The sequence below is a fragment of the Cadophora gregata genome (genome assembly GCF_030347475.1).
Source record: "Cadophora gregata isolate MNR1 chromosome Unknown scaffold_13, whole genome shotgun sequence".
Classification (NCBI taxonomy): Eukaryota; Fungi; Ascomycota; class Leotiomycetes; order Helotiales; family Ploettnerulaceae; genus Cadophora; species Cadophora gregata.
Window position 1 is genome coordinate 1,386,243 of NW_026695936.1, and position 20,628 is coordinate 1,406,870.

Consider the following 20,628-nt stretch of genomic DNA (forward strand, 5'->3'; position numbering starts at 1 on the left):
ATGCTTCCTATGCGGCTGAATCATCTACTGGTCCATGTGGTTACTGTATCACTCCCTCTTCACAAGCCAAGGCATTTTGCATCTGCCCGGCGATAGCAACTAGGTATATACTGACTGTCTAGTATTGTATTTGTCTAACCTTGGGATATCAACGATGTTTGGACGATTCAGTCTAGTTACTTCAATTACGGCAGGAAACTTTATGATATGTGGAATATTGAATTTCCTTGAAGTGTTACTTCTTCTCAATGTCGATTGCTGACTTTACAAAGGCAGACAAGAGCTTCCTCATAAGTATCTTGCTCGCCAGTTACTCTCTCCACTCGAAATCAAGGACTAGGAAAATAGTCATCATCCTACCCAATTCCAGCTCGAATAGATCAGGGCCGTCGCTTGACTAAAGCTCCCTCAGCTCAAGTTCAAACCCTTCAAATTTGACATTCAGCGGCTTCGCGTCCTCAACAATTGTAGGTGTAGCAGCATAGACACCAACCCAAGCCTCTATGTCCTTCGGCTTTCCATCCTCATCCTTAGCGAGACTCAATAACCAAGTCACCTCCCTCACCCCAGACCTCTTGCCGTCCTGGACGACGTAAACCCAAAGGGTATCGTCAGTCGGTCTCCTTTCCATTTCAATCGTAACCTGAGTTGAGTTTGCTTCTCCTCCAGATGCTGGAACAATCCCTTCAGTCACAAGACTCCAATCGGCCCAACGATCACAGGCTACCGAACCAACTTTTGGGGCATCGTCCACGAATTCAATTCCACTTTTCACCCACTGGCCATTCCGGGCCGCTTCAGTTGCGTCGTTCTGAGAGCATTCTGGGTCAGGAACGATGAGAACAAGCCCTCCCTGATCATAGAGCGTGTCCCATGCTCCTGCGAGGGTTACTCGGACACGTTGGAAGGTGGCGAGGTTGATGATTTTGTAGATCACTGGGGCGTTAAATGTGTTTATTTCTGGTGGGCCGGGTTTGCGCCATATGTCCGTCATGGATGTTAAAGGTGGGGTGAGGGTGAAAGATGTGGATGACGGACCGGGCAAACGAGTGTCTGGGGCATTGAGGAGATGGAAGGGTGGAAGTGAGGATGTCATTTTGGATAGGTGATGGTTTTGATCTCGGGTGAGATTTTTGGAATGTGTTGAGTTTGGCCGAATCTGTTGCCTAAGAAGATAGATATTGACGAAACTTGCATTAGATATCGAACTATGCGCGTGGTGATGTCAAGCTGCTTGACAAATGCATCGATCTTGCGAGATGTGCTCCTGCCTGAAGTGTTAGCAATAACCACGCGAAGTTGTGTAGCCTTGGGAAGCAATTATTGGCCAGTTACCCACCTCAGTATTACTGATCAGAGTGGAGGGAATCCCCAAGCCTCGAAGGAGTGGGACTAATTTGAATGCTAGAACTTTTCTCTGCTGTGCTCACCATACATCGTGAACCAAATCTGGCAGCTGTAACAATAGTAAATTCGATGGACTGTCGGTTCTCCTGCATAAAAGGACTTCCTGTTCCGTTGGAAGAGATTTGAGGAACAACTTGGAGATGGGACAGGACCTTGCGGCTAAAGATGAACCCGTGAAGCCGTGGGGTGGTCGCAAGCCAATAACATGAGAGAGCACTGTGCAACAAAGAAGAGGGGAAGCAAATAGTCCGCAGCCAGCAGCTGGAAGATGTCTGACTGCATTAGTTGCTTCGCTACTGGTGGTGAAGCAGGGATTGCTGGGTTGTACTCTATTAACAATTGCGTCTATTGTGCACGAAGCAAATATTTGTTAACAATTTGTTTTCTATTCGGCACAGACCCCAACTCCTTTGATATATTGCTTGTTTCCCATTCAGCCAGGCCCAAGAGTCCCATCGCTAAAACCGCCTTGATTTTTCTCTAACCCATTTCAAGTACGTCATTAATGATCGTTGCTCATCTATGGAGCAGAACCTTCGGCAAACCTGCAAACGTCCCTCAACTCCGGGTATCTTCGCTGAAACGGCTCGCTCAAGCTCCAGTTGGCTTGGGTTTCGATATGGCGAATGAAGGCATCGGTCACCCTCACTTCCTCTCCAACAAACATCAGTATGTCTTCGTCTCGGAATGGCCAATTCACACTAATGCAGTTCTGATACAAATTCATAAATTCTTCCGTCGCATATTTCTCTTGGTCTCCGACCATGACATCTCGAAGTTCTCCCCAGATTGCCTATATTACGAGTCAGTATCCACATCAATTCTGTCGTTGTAGAAGCAGCCATACAAGTGAAGTCCAGAAGGGATGTGCTGTGATCATTTGCGAGGGCCGTGGGCAGAACCAGTCTGGCAAGTTCTGATAAGTTTCTAGTGAGGGCAAAATTTGCCACTGCACAAAGTGATACACTAGGAACAACGCCGCAGCTTTCTCAGCAAACCCAGTGTACTCGATTCTCTGAAAAAGATTGGAGACAATTGAAGCCACAGGGTGGATATTATTAGACATTTCCGGATTCAGGAGAGCTCTCAGATCAGGATGATATGGTCCGACGAGCAGACTGCCAGGTGTACTCTGAGTAGCGATACTCCTTTGACGCTGTAGAAGGCTGATGAGAATGCTGTCGACTGGTCCTGTAGGGGGCAAAAATTGCAGGGAAAGCTCCCAAGCGTGATGACCAGCCCCGTTGCTCATAGGTTCAGACATTCCATACGCTGTGCCGTTCTGTTGTGGCGGGACATTTGAGTCCAAACGAGGCTTGTTCTGATTCAAGGTCAAAGGATGGCTTGTCGGAGGTGGAGGCTGGCGCTGTCCATTAACATTCATCATTAGTGACCTGTTCACAGGAGATATAGGCTGGCCCGCCAGCGGTGACGGACCGATTCCATTTACACCGCCGGTCATCCTCAATGGCGCGTTGTTTGTTGGCATCCCTTGCGACAAAGTCAGTAAGAGCCCATTGAAAATTATGAATATGTTTTACCAAATCGTCCATGTGGATACGATCTGCTTCGGCCGAACTGTGGCCTAGAGTTGCTTGCACCTCTGCGATTGATAGAAGCCGGCACTGTTGGTGAGCTTGTGAGGTCCTTGTACGCTATATCTGCTTCATTGAATGTTTCGCTTCGTGCACTTCCTGGATCCGAGAAACCAGATGGCAATCCTGAATGGTCTGAGGCAAACGAGGATAGTAGGTCGCCTGCGCTTGTGGTTGGGAAAGACGTATATGGCGAGCCAGGTCCCCCAATATTTTGTGTACTCCAGCTTGGAGAGTATGCCAATGGATGGGCTTCTTCCACGATATCCATGCCATACCTGGCTTTATCTCACCGAAAGTTAGTTCGATCGATCAGTTTGATATGATTACGCATATTTGAATCACGACATGAGGCTTGCGATGAGGGATAAGGGCTGGGACGGTCGTAGCGAGCTATCATTCGATGTTCTCCACTATGCGACGCCTCCGCCCTCCCTGAAACTGGAAATATTATGGTACTTACACGACAAGGGGGTCAGCTCTGGAGATGAAGCGATACTGCCATCTGACCGTCCTAGTAACTCTTTGAGCTGCCTCAGCTCCTCTTCAAGCTCTGCATTCCGTCTCTTAATTTGTTCAAAATCTCTGGCATCTTGGTCTTGCGACAGGTCTCGAATCCGTTGTTCTAGTTCCTCGATATGGGTTTTTGTCCTTTGACGGATAGACCTCTATTCCCCACGGGGTGGATTAGCATACATGATTGGAAGGAAGAAATTCTGGATGGGAAAAGGAGTTGCACGAAGAATCCCTGAGATGCCGAACTTGAAAATGTACGTGATGACCTATGAAAAGCAGGTTTACCTGTGCTTCACGATCATTTGCCCGCTTTCGTGCAAGTTGCTCAGGTGTCAGAGAAGCAACACTTCGAGTTCCAGCGCGAGATGCTACTGCTGTCAGATAATGCCGAATATCAAGGGGTTTTCGAGGACGATGAAGACCTGTACTGGGAGCTGCGCGTTCTATCCGTACCTCTGCGTTTCGCTCCAGGTTTACTGATTGTTTGATCTCCATTTTCCATCCCTTCTCTCGAAGGAGTGTAGGAGGGCTGCCCGTCTGCCATGCTACCATGTAGATTCATGGACTTCTATCGCTTGCCGTCCTTAAGATCCACGCGGAAAAGTGTATGATAGAGTGTTCTCCACGCACCCATGGAGTGCAGGCTTTTCCCACGAAATCCGTTGTGAGGCAGTGAGTGATTCAGATCCAAGCAACAAAGTGAAAGATAGGTTGCAAGTACAGAAGAGACCAATCTTAGCAGATAATAGTATGTTAAGGGAAACTAAACTGGGCTGCTGGGCGGGATGCACTCGGAAACGGATAGCCTTATTCCAGGAATGATGGTGCATTTCAAGACGAGACAGATAGCAAAAGTAAGGAAAGTGGAAGTATCGCGGCGGCGGACAGACCTGCGATCCTTGACTTATTGCCGTACTTCGAGCAAGTGAGATGACTAGCTTAGTCGAAGAATGCCTGGGGCATGGCTTTCATGAGGAAATGTCGAAAACGATCGGGAACGTGGTGCTGGCATCGCTATTTTAGAGTTTCGCTAGCCACTGTCACAAAGTCTAATCTCGACCCTCGATTGGGTCCCTGAGCGGATTGAGGCGAGGGACCATAAATCAAATGCCAAAAGGATCCTCATATCCGTGGGGCGAATGGCATATTTGTGCTGTTGCTGGCACTGCACTTCAGAAGAATGACACAGCGTCCCCTTCATCGTAAGGGAATGGGAATAAGACGTGTCCGAGTTGCGAAGTATCCGGAGGCGTTTAGATACTGCTAGCTGCGACAAGTTTATACTGTGGAACTGCGGGTGCTGTCCTGGATTGAACCCTGGATCTGCAAAGCTTTGGTGGATATGCACACTTGGACCCTTCAACCCCGATCCCCAAGACCCCTCCGTAAAACCCCCTCAATCAGGACCCTCCATCTGAACCCACCAGAACCCTCGATTTGCTGGCTCGCATGAGACACCTCAGCACTGATTAGACTTCGACTTGGGAGAAACCGCAGGTCTGCAAGAGACATGCTGCACGCTCTGACTAAGAGTCAAAGAAAGTCAAACAGTTGGAGGCAATGGTGGCAGTGCAAACGAAGGCATACCTGTTTCAACATGCTCAAAAAGCTAGCACATTAATCGTTCCTTAAGTGTTCCTGTAAGCCGCATCCTCGTCAGAATCATGTCCTTGGCCCCAGCGTGCAGTGTGTTGACTCAAGCCCAACTTTGATTGGGTCCAACCATGACAGAATCAGAGTTATGTGCCTGTGCAGCGACGAAGAGACTTTCCAAGTGTTATGCAATGTCGGGTTATTCTTCTCTAACTTCTTCCACCGAAGCTTCCATTACAAACTCAGACTCTGGCGGTTCCTGAAAGCAGCAGGCGAGATAGCATGGTTTACCGAAAGATGATCACCAGGTCCAAAATAGCTTCATGGTCCACTCTCCGTGTTAGCCTTCGCAATATGTGGACGCAAAAGGAGGGTTCCCTTACGTTCATCAGATCTGTAACAAGTATCCATAGTGGTATCGAACCAACTCCACCCTTTCGTTCCGGATTGTGTCTGTCGCACTATCACTCACCGTCTCGTGGGTCGTCTGTCGTCTTGTCATCGTCACCATGTACCTATTTACTCGATTTGAAGGTTATCAACCATCAAATCACAATTCGAGGCTCTGAGGCTAAGCAGGGCACTGGCAGACAACGCTGTGCAATAAGCTTGGTAGTACGCCCTTTCATGGCATCGCAAGCATCGATTCGAAAGTAAAGTGTCCAAAGTCGACTATCGAGGGACGAAGTGGTCCATCTCTGTCCCCCACTACTACTACTGTCCTCTACTTTCATACTCGTACCCTGCCGCCTGCCCTGCCCTGCCCTGCCTTGCTCGGGAACTGGCGGCCGCTAGTTTCGCTTCCACCTACCTATTCCTAACCCGGGCGAGCCGGGGCTGCTTGCCTTAGCGCGTATTCGGCTATACTTCGTCACCTCGGCCTCGGTATGCAGGGCTGCTCCAAGTGATTCTCATCCATGAACCCTTGAACTTCACCCCCACGACGTGTGTATCATAAGGCCACAAGCAGACTCATCAGGAGAGATGTCTGTCGCTGAGCTCAAACAACGGCGAAGAAAAGACTATGGATATATTCTTGAGTATCGAACGAGATGGTAGGAGGCAATGTAATGAGCTAAGGACGTCATGATCAAAGCTAAGATGTTTACAGGTCAGACAACGACATGTAAGCGATTGGAATCCATATATCTCTTTTTTCAAATGTCTAAAATTCCACCGAACGACATGCCTCCTCCCTCTCAATCCATCGTGAACATGGCTGCGATTGTTAATCTTTCATTTTATAGGTACGATCACATGAACAACTCGATTTACAACTTCCTGTAAGCACTCTTACCTCAACTATGCTCGGCCGAATGGCTGATAGTAGTGTCCAGGTACGACTCTGTAGTCAATACCTACCTGATTGAAGAATGTGGTCAAGATCCGAGGACGTCCTCGCAGTAAGGAACTCCACTTTCATTATTTCTTGAAAATGAGGCAGCACCGAAATTCGACTCTTTTAAAGCTATTTGAACTGTTACATATTGGCTAAATATCTCCATTTTTCTGGTGCATCGAGTCTTGCCAAGACTTCCCTGGAAGTTGAGCAAGCCAATTTACTACCTGGAAAAGTTTTCAACACGTGTCACCTTTTCCCTCGTTAAATGCTGATTTGAATATAATCAATCACTGACAGCAACAGATACGGGCTTGTCGTTCACTCTCATGCAGACTTTTTTGGATCAATAGCCTTTCCCGCCATCGCAGAACTCGCTCTTAGTGTGAAGAAGCTTGGTAAGACAAGTGTCACATACGAGATTGCCCTCTTTGAGCGCGGAGTTGAGGAAGTGAAGTCGGTGGGAGAGCTTGTTCATGTCTTTGTCGATCGAGAGAGTGGAAGACCGGCGGCGAGTGGAATGAACTCCATCCTCAAGGAAGGGCTGCAAAAACTTCTGGTAATAGAATCGAAGCTATAGTTGTGCATTCGCTTGTTGTCTATGGAATTTTGTGTCGGTCAAAGCAAGGCGTAGCATATCTACTTATGCCAATTTGGTCACGTGAGCACTATACATTTGCCATTTTGAGCCATACACCGAGGGGATTTTTTTTTTGAATACATTACAGGCCAGGAACATAAAGCTTATGTTGCTGCACCTCCTGATGTCAAATAATTTGCGGCTTTATGATGATTCCAGTCCAGTTCTCAATATCACTAAGTGGTGAATCCGCTCCCTTCGCTTAATTCTGTCCGTCCCAAAATTGAATAATATTTTTAGCATGGGTTCTTGGGCAGAAGTCGCTTTCTATCCTATTGTGGTTACCTTCTATTATCTACTGTTCTTGCTCAACACCTGCAACGCTATATAACTCTCCTAGTAGAACTATCCACTGCTTTTGATTTTCCAGATACAATCTCTTCAGTCCAGCCACACCCTATCTCTCACACGCACACGCATTCACACAATCTCTCAAGCCCACACAGTCCTTCTCTTTTACATGAATAATACCCTCTCACGACCATCCATCATATAATAGACAGCACGAAATTTCGTAATGCAACGACCAATTCTCAACCCGGAAGAGCGACACGTGCTGGCCAGCCAACGAACACGTCTGTATACCAGACCTTCCCCCGATTATCCCAATGGCCGCGGTCTGTTTGCAGGTTTACTAACCCCGCCACGTCGAAAGCGTGTCTCAAAACCGGTTCAAAGTCTCAGGCCAGGTCTAACCCCCTGGATGCACGACTGTAAGGTACCCGGAGAGCCGTCATTTACTACTTCCCAAATTTCCCTGCAGTCTTGTGCTCCGTACTCTCCAGGAACGTATAACTGTTCCATCACTAATTTTTTGTCCTTCCAGGGGTATCGGATCTGAACGACCTGCTCCCAGCAGAAGGCTTCGACTTCGATGATGAGGACGTTCCCAATGATGGATTCTCCCTTGGCGAACCCGAGGAAAGATTCAACTACTGGGAGAAGCCCTGGGTCCAAGCCAAGGCAGACAAGAAAGCGGCAGACGCCATCAAGAGAGGAGAAGCAGCCTTCAAGAGAAAGCACAGAAAGAGACCCATCCCACTGACACGAGTTGGGCGAAAGAGAGCTTGGAAGAAGCGAGCAGAAGCAAAGCTGCAGAGAGAAAACGGGAAATTCGTCAAGAAGGAGGAAATAATTAGTGAGTTCGCTCAGTACGTGAGGTCGGATCTTGTGCTCATAGTTGACAGTCATTGGCGATGGCTGAAGAAATCAATGAGATGACGAAGCGAAATCAGTAGGTCAACATACCCTCTTTCACTGAAAGGGGTTTCTGACCGTTTGACGACTAGTGATCTCAAACTGGACGGACCGGAGCACAGGTCGAAATGCCGATGGCAGTGATCAATAAGTTGCGCTCAAAATGCTCAAATGACGAGTAAGTCCATCTAGTCTCTTACACCAGAAGAGGTGCTAACTATGACTTGGACACGAAGTTGTTGACAGCTAGTAGTACTCGGTGGGGTTTTTGATGAGGGCCGGGCAAATTGAATAAGCGAGATACAACTAAAAGTCACCAACTTTCAACCTTTATATCTTTGTTTCTATAATAGGCTTTTCTTTCATTAAAGATTCAAATTACTCCTCTTTACAAAATAGATTGACCTGTAATAGCTAGAAAGGGATATTCACTTAAAGTGTCGCGATGCGAGAAAGTAACTAACTTGTAGAATATTAGCGCGATTCTCTCACTAAAGGCCTTAGCGAGTGCCTGAGGTGCCGGCCCTCATCAAAAACCCCACCGAGTACTTGGCAGAACAAAATGCAATGACATCTCTTTTTGGTTCATATGCCGCAACAGTTATCCGTTTTCCGTTTTCCGTTTTCCGTGTGACACGATATTTCGGCTACCCATTCAAAAGCCGTGTCGATCACAGACTGAAGGCTGGGGTTGTGATGGTTACCCCGCCTTCAGTGGTCTCGTTTTGTGGGGCTCTTCCCCGAATAATTCCCACAACTGGCTGGCTAAAGTCTGGGGAAGCATAGTCGTCGGCCAAATTCGCGGACTTGACGTGGAGGGCTTTATCCTTGGTATGATTGGCATAGCTTATCAAACGCCGACGATTCTGGGCAATGTTTAGCAGCACTTCTTCAAATTCTTCCTCCCACTTCTAAAGAGCCTGATTATTTCCCTGCTTTCTTTACTAAGTTCTTTGTCCTGAATGCGACTCCATTTTCCCAGAAACATCGGATTTTGTCAAACTGTCTCGAGAATTGACCGAAATTATTAGCCAAGATGGCGACCACCCATGATAATCTCGAGAAGGGCATACCTGTTGGCGACCTCGATTCCAGCTCAGATAAAATCGATGGCCAACACGTTGATCATGATGGGAAGGCAGCGACAGCCGCAGAGATTGCTCCCCGAGAACACCGAGCACCAGAATTCATACGTAACATGTCTCCTGAAGTGAGGCAGGCCACAGAGCTTAAGTTGAGAAGGAAACTGGATCTTCGAATCATGCCCATGATCGTTCTAATGTAAGAGGTCATGACTTCTTACGACGGACCCAAGTTCTTCAAAACACTCTACCGAAAATTCCCAGCTTGTCCTACTGACACAAATCTGAAATAAGTTCTAATGTCATATCTGCTCAGGTATATCATGAATTACTTGGACCGTGTAAGATACACTCTAGAACTTCAGGTCCTTCAATATTGACAGTTTGCTAGAATAACATCGCAGCTGCGAAATTAGCTGGCATTATGGAAGACTTGAGCCTGTCTACAGTGGAATTCAACGTGTGTCAATTGCCCAATATGAATGGCAAAATCAGGCTGACCCATCACTAGACATCGGTTTCAATTCTCTTTGTCGGGTATCTTCTCATGCAGGTACCGTCCAACTTGTTCTTGAACAAGATCGGAAAGCCAGCAATCTATCTCCCCATATGTATGGTGGTATGGGGAGTTATATCTACTGCAACGGCAGCATGTCAGAATTACGGTGGGCTCATTGCTTGCCGCTTCTTTCTTGGTTTTGTTGAGGCTGCATATTTTGTAAGTTCTTCGCCATCCATGACCCGACTGACGGCGTTGCTAAAATAATCACAGCCTGGATGTTTATACTATCTTTCGTGTTGGTATACTCGCAAGGAACTGGGCTTTCGAACTGCAATCTTCTATTCAGGAGCTTTGATCAGCGGTGCATTTTCGGGACTCATCGCAGCTGGTGTTCGATACAACATGGACGGTCTCCATGGACTTGGGGCATGGCGATGGCTGTTTATCATCGAAGGTGCCGTCACGATAGGAATTGCCATTGCAGCCTTTGTAAGTGATAGATGTGGACGTCATCAAACCCTCCCTTTTTTTTGTGCAATATAGCTACACCACAATCTAAGATTCTGTTTCGAGATCAAGAGCCTCCACTAACCTAGCCGCCGTCTAGTGGGTGCTACCAAATTTTCCGAGAACGACTTCGTGGCTCACAGATGAAGAACGGCAACTTGCTATTTGGCGTCTTGAAGAAGATATTGGAGAGGATGATTGGTTGGATAGCGAGCACCAGTCATTCCTTGTCGGGCTCAAACTCGCGTTCTCCGATATCAAGACATACGTTTTGATGTTCCTCCTCTTTGGAATCGTCGCTGCAGGAACTGTCACCAATTTTTTCCCGTAAGCTTCTTTTGCTGGGAAGCTGGTTTTTGACTAACGTCGCTCAGAACTGTCGTCAAGACTCTTGGCCAGAATGACGTGAACACGCTACTATTGACTGCTCCTCCTTATGTTCTTGCGGTCATTACCACATTCCTGAACTCGTGGCATGCAGGTGGGAGGGTTTTATTCTCTAAGTCAAGATTTAGTGCTTACTCTTCTCAGATCGCACCGGCGAACGGTTCTTCCACATAACACTCCCACTTCTCTTTGCCATCTTTGCCTACATCCTCGCAGCAGCAACTACTTCCACGGCCCCTCGTTACGTAGCAATGATGTTTATGGTCCCAGGAGTCTACACCGGCTATGTTGTAGCGTTGTATGTTGATCAATCAGTGCCTATTTTCCCCCAGTCGAGTGTCTCAAGATCATTTTACTCCCAAAAGCGTTCCTGAGACATGAGTAAATGAGTACTTGCTAACAGCCCTTTCATCACAGGGCATGGATCAGTAACAGTCTCCCTCGTCCACCCGCTAAGCGAGCAGCTGCTCTCGCCTTCATCAACGCAATTTCCAACACCAGTTCTATATATGCCAGTTATATGTACACGGATGCCGCTAAGCCGAGATACATCACAGCGATGAGCGTCAACTGCGCAATGGCCCTGATGGCAATTTTGGCTGCGACAACACAACGATTTATTCTCGTGAGATTGAATAGGAAGTTAGAGCAGGGCATTCGTGTCGAAGGCGCGATCAATTCAGGTGGCTTCAGGTTCAGAGTATGAGGAACGATGTTGGAAATTCGACTATTGATGGATTATGTTCATTGGTTTCAGACGTCGAAGTAAATAGAGAGTCGCTTGTGGGCATGGATCATGTCTTTTTTGTTAATTTGTCAACACGCCAATGAAATGGATGAGGACAGGACATTCTCACCTGTGTAAAGTGGTTTTGGTCTGGAATAAACAAAGCTTGACTCCATGTCATGCTGCCCAGGTTACCTCCTACCGATCCTAATTGCTTTCCACCTCCCAGAGCTGCCCATGACCTTGACCTATCTTCAAGCCTGGCTTATTTGTCATTTGATCGCTTCAGAAAGAGTCATTTCTCAAGCAAAGCACTGAAACAGGAGCAACAATAAACAATCCCGAGGGATCATGGCATGTGGTTTCGTGAACTCTTCATCAGAGCAAATCTCACGACTCGGAGCTTACCTAGGTACGGTACAGGTCCACAGCATATCCACCGCCCTCAACCACCAAGTACTCCACTCTTCCAGCTCAACCGGATAATGTAAGTGGCCCTCAAATATCCGACTTGGACTTATCTGGGGAGCCAGAGTAAGGTCTCGGACATTTCGTAACCTAAAAAGAACAAGTGTAATTGAGTTTTAATTGTTGCAGTGTAGAAGCTTGGCAGAGCAGCTGATAGGAAGGGGAGGCGGTACTGTACTGTACTGTACAGTACGTCATTTTACAGTACGGCGCGATATGGGCGCGTCCCCGCGTCGTCTCAAAACATACCTAACACCTATATTTAAACAAACATCCCGCATCTCGCACATCTCATCACTGCCGCGATAAAACCCGAGTCAATAATCCATAGGACCCGCAAGCAACAGCATAATGAATCGACTTCCACTGGAATTGACCACCGAGATCCTGAAGTATCTCGACCAAGCCGCAATCAAGGCTTTGCGCCTTGCCTGCAAGAGCCTGGCGTCAGATTCAGCCCCGATACTGTTCCGGCATGTATCGATATTCATCCAAGAGCATAGTCTGAATATGTGAGTCACTGCTGGCTCCTATTGTAAAAAAACAAATCTGAAACTGACCTTTCGAAGGCTTCTGCAAATCTCAAAACAAGCACACCTCCGCCACTACGTCAAAACGCTTCGAATTGGCCTGGAGCTTCTTCCTGTGGACGAAAGGAACGGATGGGTAGGTTGTCAACACATGGTTGACGGGGAAGTGTGCTGTGGTTGGGATTGCAAGAGCTCCATACACATAGATTCCTTCATAAAGGCCCAGAAACAATTGGAGTTGTCTGGACGAGGAGTCAAGATGCTTACAGATACATTTCAGAATCTTCCAGCTCTGAAGTCTGTCACGATTGGTTTCCCAGATCACCCTGATGGCAGCAATCCGGAAAGCCACGGCTTCCAACAACTAGGGCTCCACTACGTAACCGATCCTGAAGGCTTCAACTACCTCGATGGGTCGAACGCATGCCGATTCCAGGACTGTGGGCGGATTCAACTCCAGTACCTCCTTCGGGCTGGAGATGCCGCTGGTCTACAGCTCAATCACTTGAAGTTATGTGGCACGAATGATTCCGGCACTCGATCTTATCCACATAGCATGAGCCCTTCATTCATGAACCTCAGTGCGAGTGACATGGCCTGCGCGAAAGCTGTTCTGAGGCATATCCGGGATTTTCAGTGGATCATGCCCGATTGCTACGATCGAGACAGTGGTGATACCATGAACCAATCGTCGTTGAACTCCGTACTGAAAAAAGGCTATTCCGGGAAGCTCATAGATCTAATGCCATCTCTTGAGGCTATCTTCATTGAGCCTTCCGGGGAACGTGGAGACTGCACCCTCGACCACGGCTTGATGTTGCGCGACCTTGTAGGCTGGAGGAAGAAGCACTCTTTGCGAAAAGTCGAATTTTATTTTCTGGAGTTTGACGAGGACGACTATGTGGAGTATCTGTCGTCCCAGTCGGACACTTTGAAAAGTGTGACTTTCCTTGCATGCGGTCTGTACACGGGCTCAATGAAGTCGCTCTGCAATCGTCTCCGGACTCGTTTATCGTTAGAACAGTTTCGAATGTCCACTGGGCTCCATGAGTATCACGGCGAAGACGTTAGGAAGAAAGATTACGGGCTCTGGGATGATAATGAGAATCTGGACTCAACCTGGGTAATAGAAAGAGCCGTCACAGACGCCCTCGAAGATTTTGTCGTCGAGCGTACAGACAAGTATCCAACAGGCTGGGTCTCGTGTGTTCGAGAACGTGGCGATTCCACAGAGTCCGACGAGGAGTCCGAGGACGAATTCGAAATGATGCCAAAAGGACCCTGGTTCAGAGAATACGGCACTAATTCGCCATTTTGTCAGGGTGGAATCCCTTTCAAAGAAATCTTTTTAGCGCATTTTGGCTTCGGGTCTGATTCCGGTGAAACCGACATAGAAACTGAGTCTGATTCCTTCTTTTTTGATGAATTTGATGAATCTGACGACTCTGAAGAATCAGATGAGTCGGCGGACAGTCTTCCTGGTTTGGTTGGTGCTCCCTAATCATATGCCAAAGTCCCAGTAATGTTTTGTTGCTTTTAGTTTTTCGTGGCGCAGAATGTGTTGTACTATGTCAATTGAATTGGTTGTAAATCTACAAGATGAATGCTCTCAGCACACTTTCAACTTTTACACGCTACTCGTCCTTCACATGATTCCAAAAATGATCCGAATCATTGTTGTTGCAGATACAACTTAACAAACTCAGGAACATATGTTTGATTGATTCTATTGCGAGATGCTTTGTTCTTGAAATCTCCTCGCTTCAGCGAGAATGCTCTTGTTGCTCGCCCTGTCCGTAAGGAATGAAACCCCAATCCCTTTGTTCCATTCCAGGCCATGGGATAGACCCAGCATGCCCAACCCCCAGTCTCGATGAGTCGTCTTCACTGGCCGTTTCTTATTTGTATTCCTCATTTTCTGCAGCATCATGGGACGCCACACTCTGTCTCGGAGTTTAAAGCCAAGTCACTACGAGTTGTGTATCGACCCGTATATCGAGAGTGCAACGTTTGATGGCTCAATTACTATCGAAGTCGAGATCAACGAACCTACAACAGTTATAACCATCAATTCACACAAGCTTGCCATTAGAAGCACGACACTGTTCGATGGAAAAGGCGATCCCATCAAGGTCTCAGATACTGGGGGAGACTCCACGCTACAGACCTTTTCCATACTCCTCGAGAAAACTTTGCCTTCCAAATCACGGATATTCATCTACCAAAAGTTTTCGGGCTTCCTCAATAAGACTGGGATAGGCTTTCATACGACAGAAGTTCACAGATCGGGGATGCTTTCCACTCTCTTCGAGCCGATGCATGCCAGGACAGTATTTCCCTGCTTCGACGAACCTTGCTTCAAAGCTACCTGGGCGGTCAAAGTAGTCGTTCCAGTCCATCTGACATGTCTTGGAAATATGCCCATCAAGTCCGAGTCCGAAAGTTCAGTGACAACTGGAGGCAAAAAGACGGTTGAATTTCGTCGCACACCTCCAATACCAACGTATCTGCTCGCGTTCGCGGTAGGGGAATTCAACTCGATCGAAAATCATGATATTCGAATTCCAATCCGAGCCTACGCTCCACGGAACTATGAAGTAGAGCATTGCAGATATGCTCTTGACGTCGCCGCTCGGGTACTAGCTATTTACGAGCAAATTTTCGGGCTGACATGCGGTTTGGAGAAGCTCGATATCCTAGCAGTACCAGGAAGTGTTGGAGCTATGGAGAATTGGGGTCTTGTGACAGTCTCTTCTGCTGTGCTGTTCATTAGTCCTGACAGTACTGTGGCAGAGAAGATGTCCTGTGCCCAATTAATTGCTCATGAGATCGGTCACCAATGGTTCGGAAATCTTGTTACGATGTCCTCGTGGGAGAACTTCTGGCTGAAGGAAGCTCTGGCAGACTGGGCAGAAATCATGGCTCAAGAACGGCTTTTCGATTCATTGCCCTCGCAGGACTTCGTATCCGAGAAGATGCAGAGAGCATTATGTGCTGATTCAAGTCACTTCACTCACGCACTAGTAGGTGCTGGCACACATCTTGACCCCATTACGTATGGGAAAGGTGTCAGTGTAATGAGAATGCTCGCCGGACATATTGGAAAGGATAAATTCCTTCAAGGTATCCGTCGCTTCATGCGGCAAAAAGCGTATGGGAATGGTGATCCTGAGGATCTATGGGAAGTTCTAAGTCATATCAGTGGCTCAGACATTGGTGCTGTAATGAAGAGCTGGACGGACAACGCGGGTTATCCCGTGATCAACGTGGAAGAGAGTGAAGCAGATAGCACTATCACACTTACACAATCCCCATTCTCCTTGAGCAAGATTGAGAATACTACTTCGTACCCAATATTCCTCGATATTCTCACTAGCCAAGGAATACTCCGAGAGCGCCTAGACGAACAGTCTAAGACAATCGAATTGCCTTTACATTTCTACAAGCTCAATCCTGGACAGATTGGATTTTATCGAGTGGCGTACTCGATCTCAAGATTAGAAAAACTAGGAGATGAAGTCTGTAGGGGAACACTATCAGTTGAAGATCGTATCGGGTTGATATTCGACACAGCTGCTCTTGCTTTCGCAGGGCATGCTGGTCTACAGACTTCCCATTTCTTGAGTCTCGTGCAAAAGTTCGTAGACGAAACGAACCTATTCGTTTGGACTGCTATAATTGCAACACTACGAGAGATATCCAAAAGGTTGTTGTTCGAAGACCACATTACACGAAATGCTTTTATGGATTTTCAGTGGCATTTGGTAAAGAGATGTTTGTACTGGAAGGGGAAGTTCAACGATCACGAAAGTATGGAAGATTTGCGATTAAATGTTCTTTTATTTGGGAATTCCGGCGGGGATGAAAGAGTTGTTGCTGATGCGTATGCTATGTTCGAGAACTTCACTGCTGGTGATGGGAAGATGCTGAACCCGAATATCCGTGCTGAAGTCTTCGAGATCGTATTGAAGCGGGGTGGTAAGAAAGAGGTGAGGTCATCGTTCTTGCAAGCCCAAGACATCATCTCTAAAGCTGAGTAGTACAAAAGACTTTTGAAGAGGTTCGAAACCTCAAGTGGATCTACGAGGAAGGACATCATGCGTTCATTGGGCTACTGCCAAAATAACGCCTGCATCAAGAAGACTATCCAGCTCGCCACAAGCCCGGAAATAATTGCAGATGTCGGCTTGCGGCCAGCACTAGAATCACTGTCAACACACAGGAAGGGAATTTATGCACTCTGGCGCTTCATAGCCTCTGACATATGGACAAAATGCCCGGGGTTGACACTAGCGAAGATCGCTCCAGTTGGCCAAATGGTATTAGACTGTTTGACAAAAATAGAATACAGTGAAGGTGCAAGAAAATATTTGGAAAGCATGGATTCGAATGTGAGCTCTTCAGTACATAGTACTTCTAATACGATGAACTGACTTCTTCTAGATGCTCGACTCCGATGCGGAGCAGTGTTTTGAGGGTATCGAGGTTAGAGCAGCCTGGCTGGAAAGGGACCGAGAAGATTTGATTGGATGGCTGCGCAAGAATAGATATTATAAACATGGGTCGACGAAGATTTGGCGATCTATGAATGGCGTCAGAGATGCCTTGGAGTATCTTGGTTGTATTTAGTCAAGCCGAGGATGATAGGATTCGGTCTCTTGTGCTGCAGACTCGTTATGAAGCCGAGATTAAACCCAAAGGGAAGTCGGCCAAGATCAAGAGAGCTGCATTCAGGTAGCTTCGCTAACCAAGAGAGAGACATACAGTGGATCACATCCTATACATGTGGTCAGGAGCTGATGGCCTTTGGCATGACCTTGATACACCTAACCGTCGGATATCTCAGCAACGATTTGTTTTAAAGTTAAAAAAAGAGTCAGAGACATACACAGGGCTAGAAAATGATTTCAACCTTTGATCGCTTCTCTTTTTGTTGTGTTGAGAAGGAAATCGCAACGATGGTTATTTAGGTGTTCTCACTTGCCAATACTCTGCAGGTTCCCCGGTTCCCGTCCCTACCCGTGGCATTTCATGTCACAATCGACGTAGAACAGATGGCCACAAAAATGAATTGAAAGTTGGGAACTATGTCAAAATCCGTCGCCAATGGGTAATTTTGAGGAGAGCTAAGGAACAATGACAAGAGGAAACAAATCAGGACTCCATATTCACTTATCTCCGTCGATCGAGTTCCAAATCCTTCTTACTCCCCAAACACTCCAGAACAAAAGAAATCTACAGGGTATCATAGGAAAAGCTATGAATCTTTTATCGTGTACTTTATGAAATTCATGGGAAGTACGAAGAGCAGACGCTTTACACTCCAGAGTCTTCGGATTCAACGCCAGACTCGTCGACATAGGAATTCCACGCAGCGCAAGTAGAGTTGAGGGTATCGTAGTCAGTAATAGCAGCGATATCATCGATACGCTCAACGAGCTGGAGAGCAAAACCCTCAGATGTGTGCCATCCAATGTGGCAGTGCATGAGCCATGCACCTGGGTTATCAGTCTCGAAGGCAATGACGAGGTAACCCGAAGCTGGAAGCATGGCGGTATCTCGGCGAGGAGGATTGTCAGTGGTCAAGGCGACAGTGGATGAGTCGTAGGTTCCTGAGCCTTGGGCAATGACGAAGAAATCGTGGCCGTGGAGATGAATTGGGTGAGGAACTGCCTGGGTGGTCTCGATGATGAAGTAAACCCACTCATCTGCAGTAGGGAGTTCGATCACATGGGATGAGGTTGTATAATTGGTGTCGCCTTCGTAGATTTGGAGAAGTGTTGGATCTTCCCATTCGACTTCAAAAGTGGTTCCCACCATGTACCACTTGAACACATTGTTGCTTCTACCGACTGTGACCGCAAAATCATCGTCTTCTGACTCAGTAGAGACAGTCTTGGAGAGATATGGAACGAGAGTAGACATGTCTTCATCATTGCAGGAGTCGGTATAGCTGTAGGCGCTGGAACTGGGTTCGGTTGTGTTTGTGCTGTCATACATGAATATTCCCATGATGTTGTCAGTGTTGTCGTTATCGGAGCACGCTGTCTGAGGCATGCTCCTAAGCCAGTAGTTTCCAGATGATTGAGTAGCTGTGACCACAACATCATATCGTTGGCCCATGCCGATGGATAAGGTGGTTGCCGTGTACGGAACAATTGGCACGAGATCCATGGCGATGACTGTCATTTCATGCTCATCAATCATGAATTTCCAATGAGTATCAATTGCACCGTTGACGAGTCTGATTCTGTAAGACTCTCCAGCTACAACAGTGGTGTTGAAACGTGCACCCAGAGTTCCGTAAGTATTCGTGCCATTGATCAAGCCGTTGTCAAGTGTAGGGGGTCCAGATGTCTCAGCCACATGGTACATTGTATCTGCAGTCTCATGGGTCCAGTCGTTAAGGAATATATGGCCCATGTCATTGTCATAGTTTGCTGTGGCTGGCCCATTGATGATGATGCCGCCAAGGACACCCTCCCACGCCTGCAAAGCGAAATGAGAATGGTACCAAGTGGAGCCGTACTGAGTCGCTCTCCATGTGTAAGTGATTGTATCTCCTGGAGCAGTTGGGCATTCTATTTGGTAGAAAAGTCAGCAGCTGGTAAGCGCTAGATATACTGAGAAGACATGTCGCCAAAATGAACGTGGGACTTTGGAAGTGGTAATGCTCAGCACTTAGTACTCACGCGTAATAGAAGCAACTCCATCTTGTTGGTTGGTGTAGTTCTGGCGGATACCGTGGAAATGAAGACTTGTTCCATTGTTTGCTAGCCCGTTGTACAGTTTAACAACTACGGTTTTGTTAGCTGATATCTGACAGGTGAAAACCAGTTACTTACCGACAGTGTCCCCCCAATCTGCGAATAGAGTCGGACCAGGAAAGGTTCCGTTGACAAGCAATGCCATTCTCTCAACTCCATCTAAGGATGCCGTAGTATTGACGAGTTCAAGATAGTACTCTCGAGTCACCCCGGTATCAGGCACAGTAGTGTAGTAATCTGTGGTAAGGTCGTAGTCTCCCCAGCAAGAACGGTCGCTTGCAGAGTTAGTACATCTCTTACTGAGACTTCCTGCGTCGCGGGAAACGGATGGAGCTGCTGAAGTGGCTGAAAGGAAGACTAGGGAAGCCAGAAGAGAAAGTGAAAAATGCATAATGAGGTGCAGTAAAGAGAGATGACTATGAAACAGATAGCGAGGAAGCGAAGCAGAGAAGTCGATATTGCTGGAGAGAGAAGAGGATAGATCGATGGATGATGATGATGATCGTATTCCGGAGGCAAATCTTCCTCTTATATATCTTCAATAATACGCTCTGCTCGGTGCCAGTTCGAGCTATCCGCAGTCACCCCAAGTTACCCCATTGCCAATTATGGACACTCTCATCAAGAGACCACCGCGTGGCCCATATTTCAAAATTCAATCAGAATTGCTAACAATACTAAGCTTTCTCTGAACCCGAATAACTATCGAAACAGACATGACATCCTGGATAGCGTAAGTCCAGGTTGACTTACTGACCAAGCTTCGATTTCCGCGCAACTTCTCCAGAAGGCTTAGTTGAGCGCAGGGCAAATATAGGCCCGTGTGGAGCAGGTAAGTTTAAAACAGTAAATATGGTCAGGCAAGGTCGGCTAGTCAAGCCAAACGAAACATCGGCCCAACGAGAAGTCGTGAAACTCAACGTTGCCGGCTTGCGTGTCCGGTGTTACGCAGGCTGAATATTCGTCTGAAACAAAAGAGGCCGAGCTTATCCTGGGGTACGTATTCCACTTAGACATGGATCTCGGAGTAGGCTGAGAGAAGAGTGTTGGAGGGCACGGAGCACAATTGTTTCTATTTTGGTCTTGGCATTGGAGAAAGGGGTCGCTAGGCGAGCCACATGGCGGAGACCATGAACAGGACCGACATTCATCCTTAGGTCCCGGCCACGAAACAACAAGGATTACCTAAGGGAAGCCATGTCGAATGATCCCCTCGGCTATGTTGCAGGATGCACTGAGGACATTCGAAGACTCTTGCCCGATAGAGAGGTGCAGGATTTTCCCAGGTTTGGGATGGACGCAGCATCAACACCCTTGACGCCTCAGCCTCGCTGAGGTGGACATAGGCCAGGCTGGTTCGATAAGAGTCAA

The 20,628-nt window shown here is 47.3% G+C and overlaps 8 protein-coding genes across 8 annotated transcripts; 5 read left to right on the forward strand and 3 right to left on the reverse strand.

Moving 5' to 3' along the window:
- Window positions 1-397: 397 nt before the first annotated feature.
- Window positions 398-1,096, reverse strand: ONS95_003924 (uncharacterized protein; the record flags this gene model as incomplete). The annotated part of the gene is made up of 1 exon (XM_058497258.1): window positions 398-1,096. One exon carries the CDS (start codon window positions 1,094-1,096, stop codon window positions 398-400), a length of 699 nt encoding a protein of 232 aa, XP_058353201.1.
- An 831-nt stretch (window positions 1,097-1,927) lies between these two features.
- Window positions 1,928-4,070, reverse strand: ONS95_003925 (uncharacterized protein; the record flags this gene model as incomplete). The annotated part of the gene is made up of 5 exons (XM_058497259.1): window positions 1,928-2,200; window positions 2,255-2,898; window positions 2,949-3,284; window positions 3,466-3,670; window positions 3,804-4,070. 5 exons carry the CDS (start codon window positions 4,068-4,070, stop codon window positions 1,928-1,930), a joined length of 1,725 nt encoding a protein of 574 aa, XP_058353202.1.
- Window positions 4,071-6,296: 2,226 nt separating this feature from the next.
- Window positions 6,297-7,030, forward strand: ONS95_003926 (uncharacterized protein; the record flags this gene model as incomplete). Its single annotated transcript, XM_058497260.1, has 3 exons — window positions 6,297-6,394; window positions 6,449-6,514; window positions 6,757-7,030. 3 exons carry the CDS (start codon window positions 6,297-6,299, stop codon window positions 7,028-7,030), a joined length of 438 nt encoding a protein of 145 aa, XP_058353203.1.
- Window positions 7,031-7,607: 577 nt separating this feature from the next.
- ONS95_003927 (uncharacterized protein) lies at window positions 7,608-8,837 on the forward strand (the record flags this gene model as incomplete). The annotated part of the gene is made up of 4 exons (XM_058497261.1): window positions 7,608-7,803; window positions 7,917-8,228; window positions 8,278-8,465; window positions 8,541-8,837. The coding sequence occupies 3 exons, from the start codon at window positions 7,608-7,610 to the stop codon at window positions 8,292-8,294; spliced, it is 525 nt and encodes a 174-aa protein (XP_058353204.1). The 3' UTR covers window positions 8,295-8,465; window positions 8,541-8,837.
- Window positions 8,838-9,977: 1,140 nt separating this feature from the next.
- Window positions 9,978-11,754, forward strand: ONS95_003928 (uncharacterized protein). Its single transcript, XM_058497262.1, has 5 exons — window positions 9,978-10,360; window positions 10,479-10,705; window positions 10,753-10,859; window positions 10,910-11,063; window positions 11,183-11,754. Exons 1-5 carry the CDS (start codon window positions 10,274-10,276, stop codon window positions 11,469-11,471), a joined length of 864 nt encoding a protein of 287 aa, XP_058353205.1. The 5' UTR covers window positions 9,978-10,273; the 3' UTR covers window positions 11,472-11,754.
- A 557-nt stretch (window positions 11,755-12,311) lies between these two features.
- On the forward strand, window positions 12,312-13,991 carry ONS95_003929 (uncharacterized protein; the record flags this gene model as incomplete). Its single annotated transcript, XM_058497263.1, has 2 exons — window positions 12,312-12,472; window positions 12,530-13,991. 2 exons carry the CDS (start codon window positions 12,312-12,314, stop codon window positions 13,989-13,991), a joined length of 1,623 nt encoding a protein of 540 aa, XP_058353206.1.
- A 427-nt stretch (window positions 13,992-14,418) lies between these two features.
- Window positions 14,419-17,119, forward strand: APE2_1 (Aminopeptidase 2 mitochondrial; the record flags this gene model as incomplete). Its single annotated transcript, XM_058497264.1, has 3 exons — window positions 14,419-16,479; window positions 16,531-16,881; window positions 16,934-17,119. The coding sequence occupies 3 exons, from the start codon at window positions 14,419-14,421 to the stop codon at window positions 17,117-17,119; spliced, it is 2,598 nt and encodes an 865-aa protein (XP_058353207.1).
- A 687-nt stretch (window positions 17,120-17,806) lies between these two features.
- On the reverse strand, window positions 17,807-19,648 carry ONS95_003931 (uncharacterized protein; the record flags this gene model as incomplete). Its single annotated transcript, XM_058497265.1, has 3 exons — window positions 17,807-19,071; window positions 19,183-19,287; window positions 19,336-19,648. 3 exons carry the CDS (start codon window positions 19,646-19,648, stop codon window positions 17,807-17,809), a joined length of 1,683 nt encoding a protein of 560 aa, XP_058353208.1.
- Window positions 19,649-20,628: the final 980 nt, after the last annotated feature.

Coding starts and splice junctions, on each gene's coding strand:
- ONS95_003928 (XM_058497262.1), top strand. CDS start 10,274: ATGGACGGTCTCCATGGACTTGGGGCATGGCGATGGCTGTTTATCATC. Junction 10,361..10,478: donor GAATTGCCATTGCAGCCTTT/GTAAGTGATAGA, acceptor GCCGCCGTCTAG/TGGGTGCTACCAAATTTTCC. Junction 10,860..10,909: donor CCTGAACTCGTGGCATGCAG/GTGGGAGGGTTT, acceptor TACTCTTCTCAG/ATCGCACCGGCGAACGGTTC.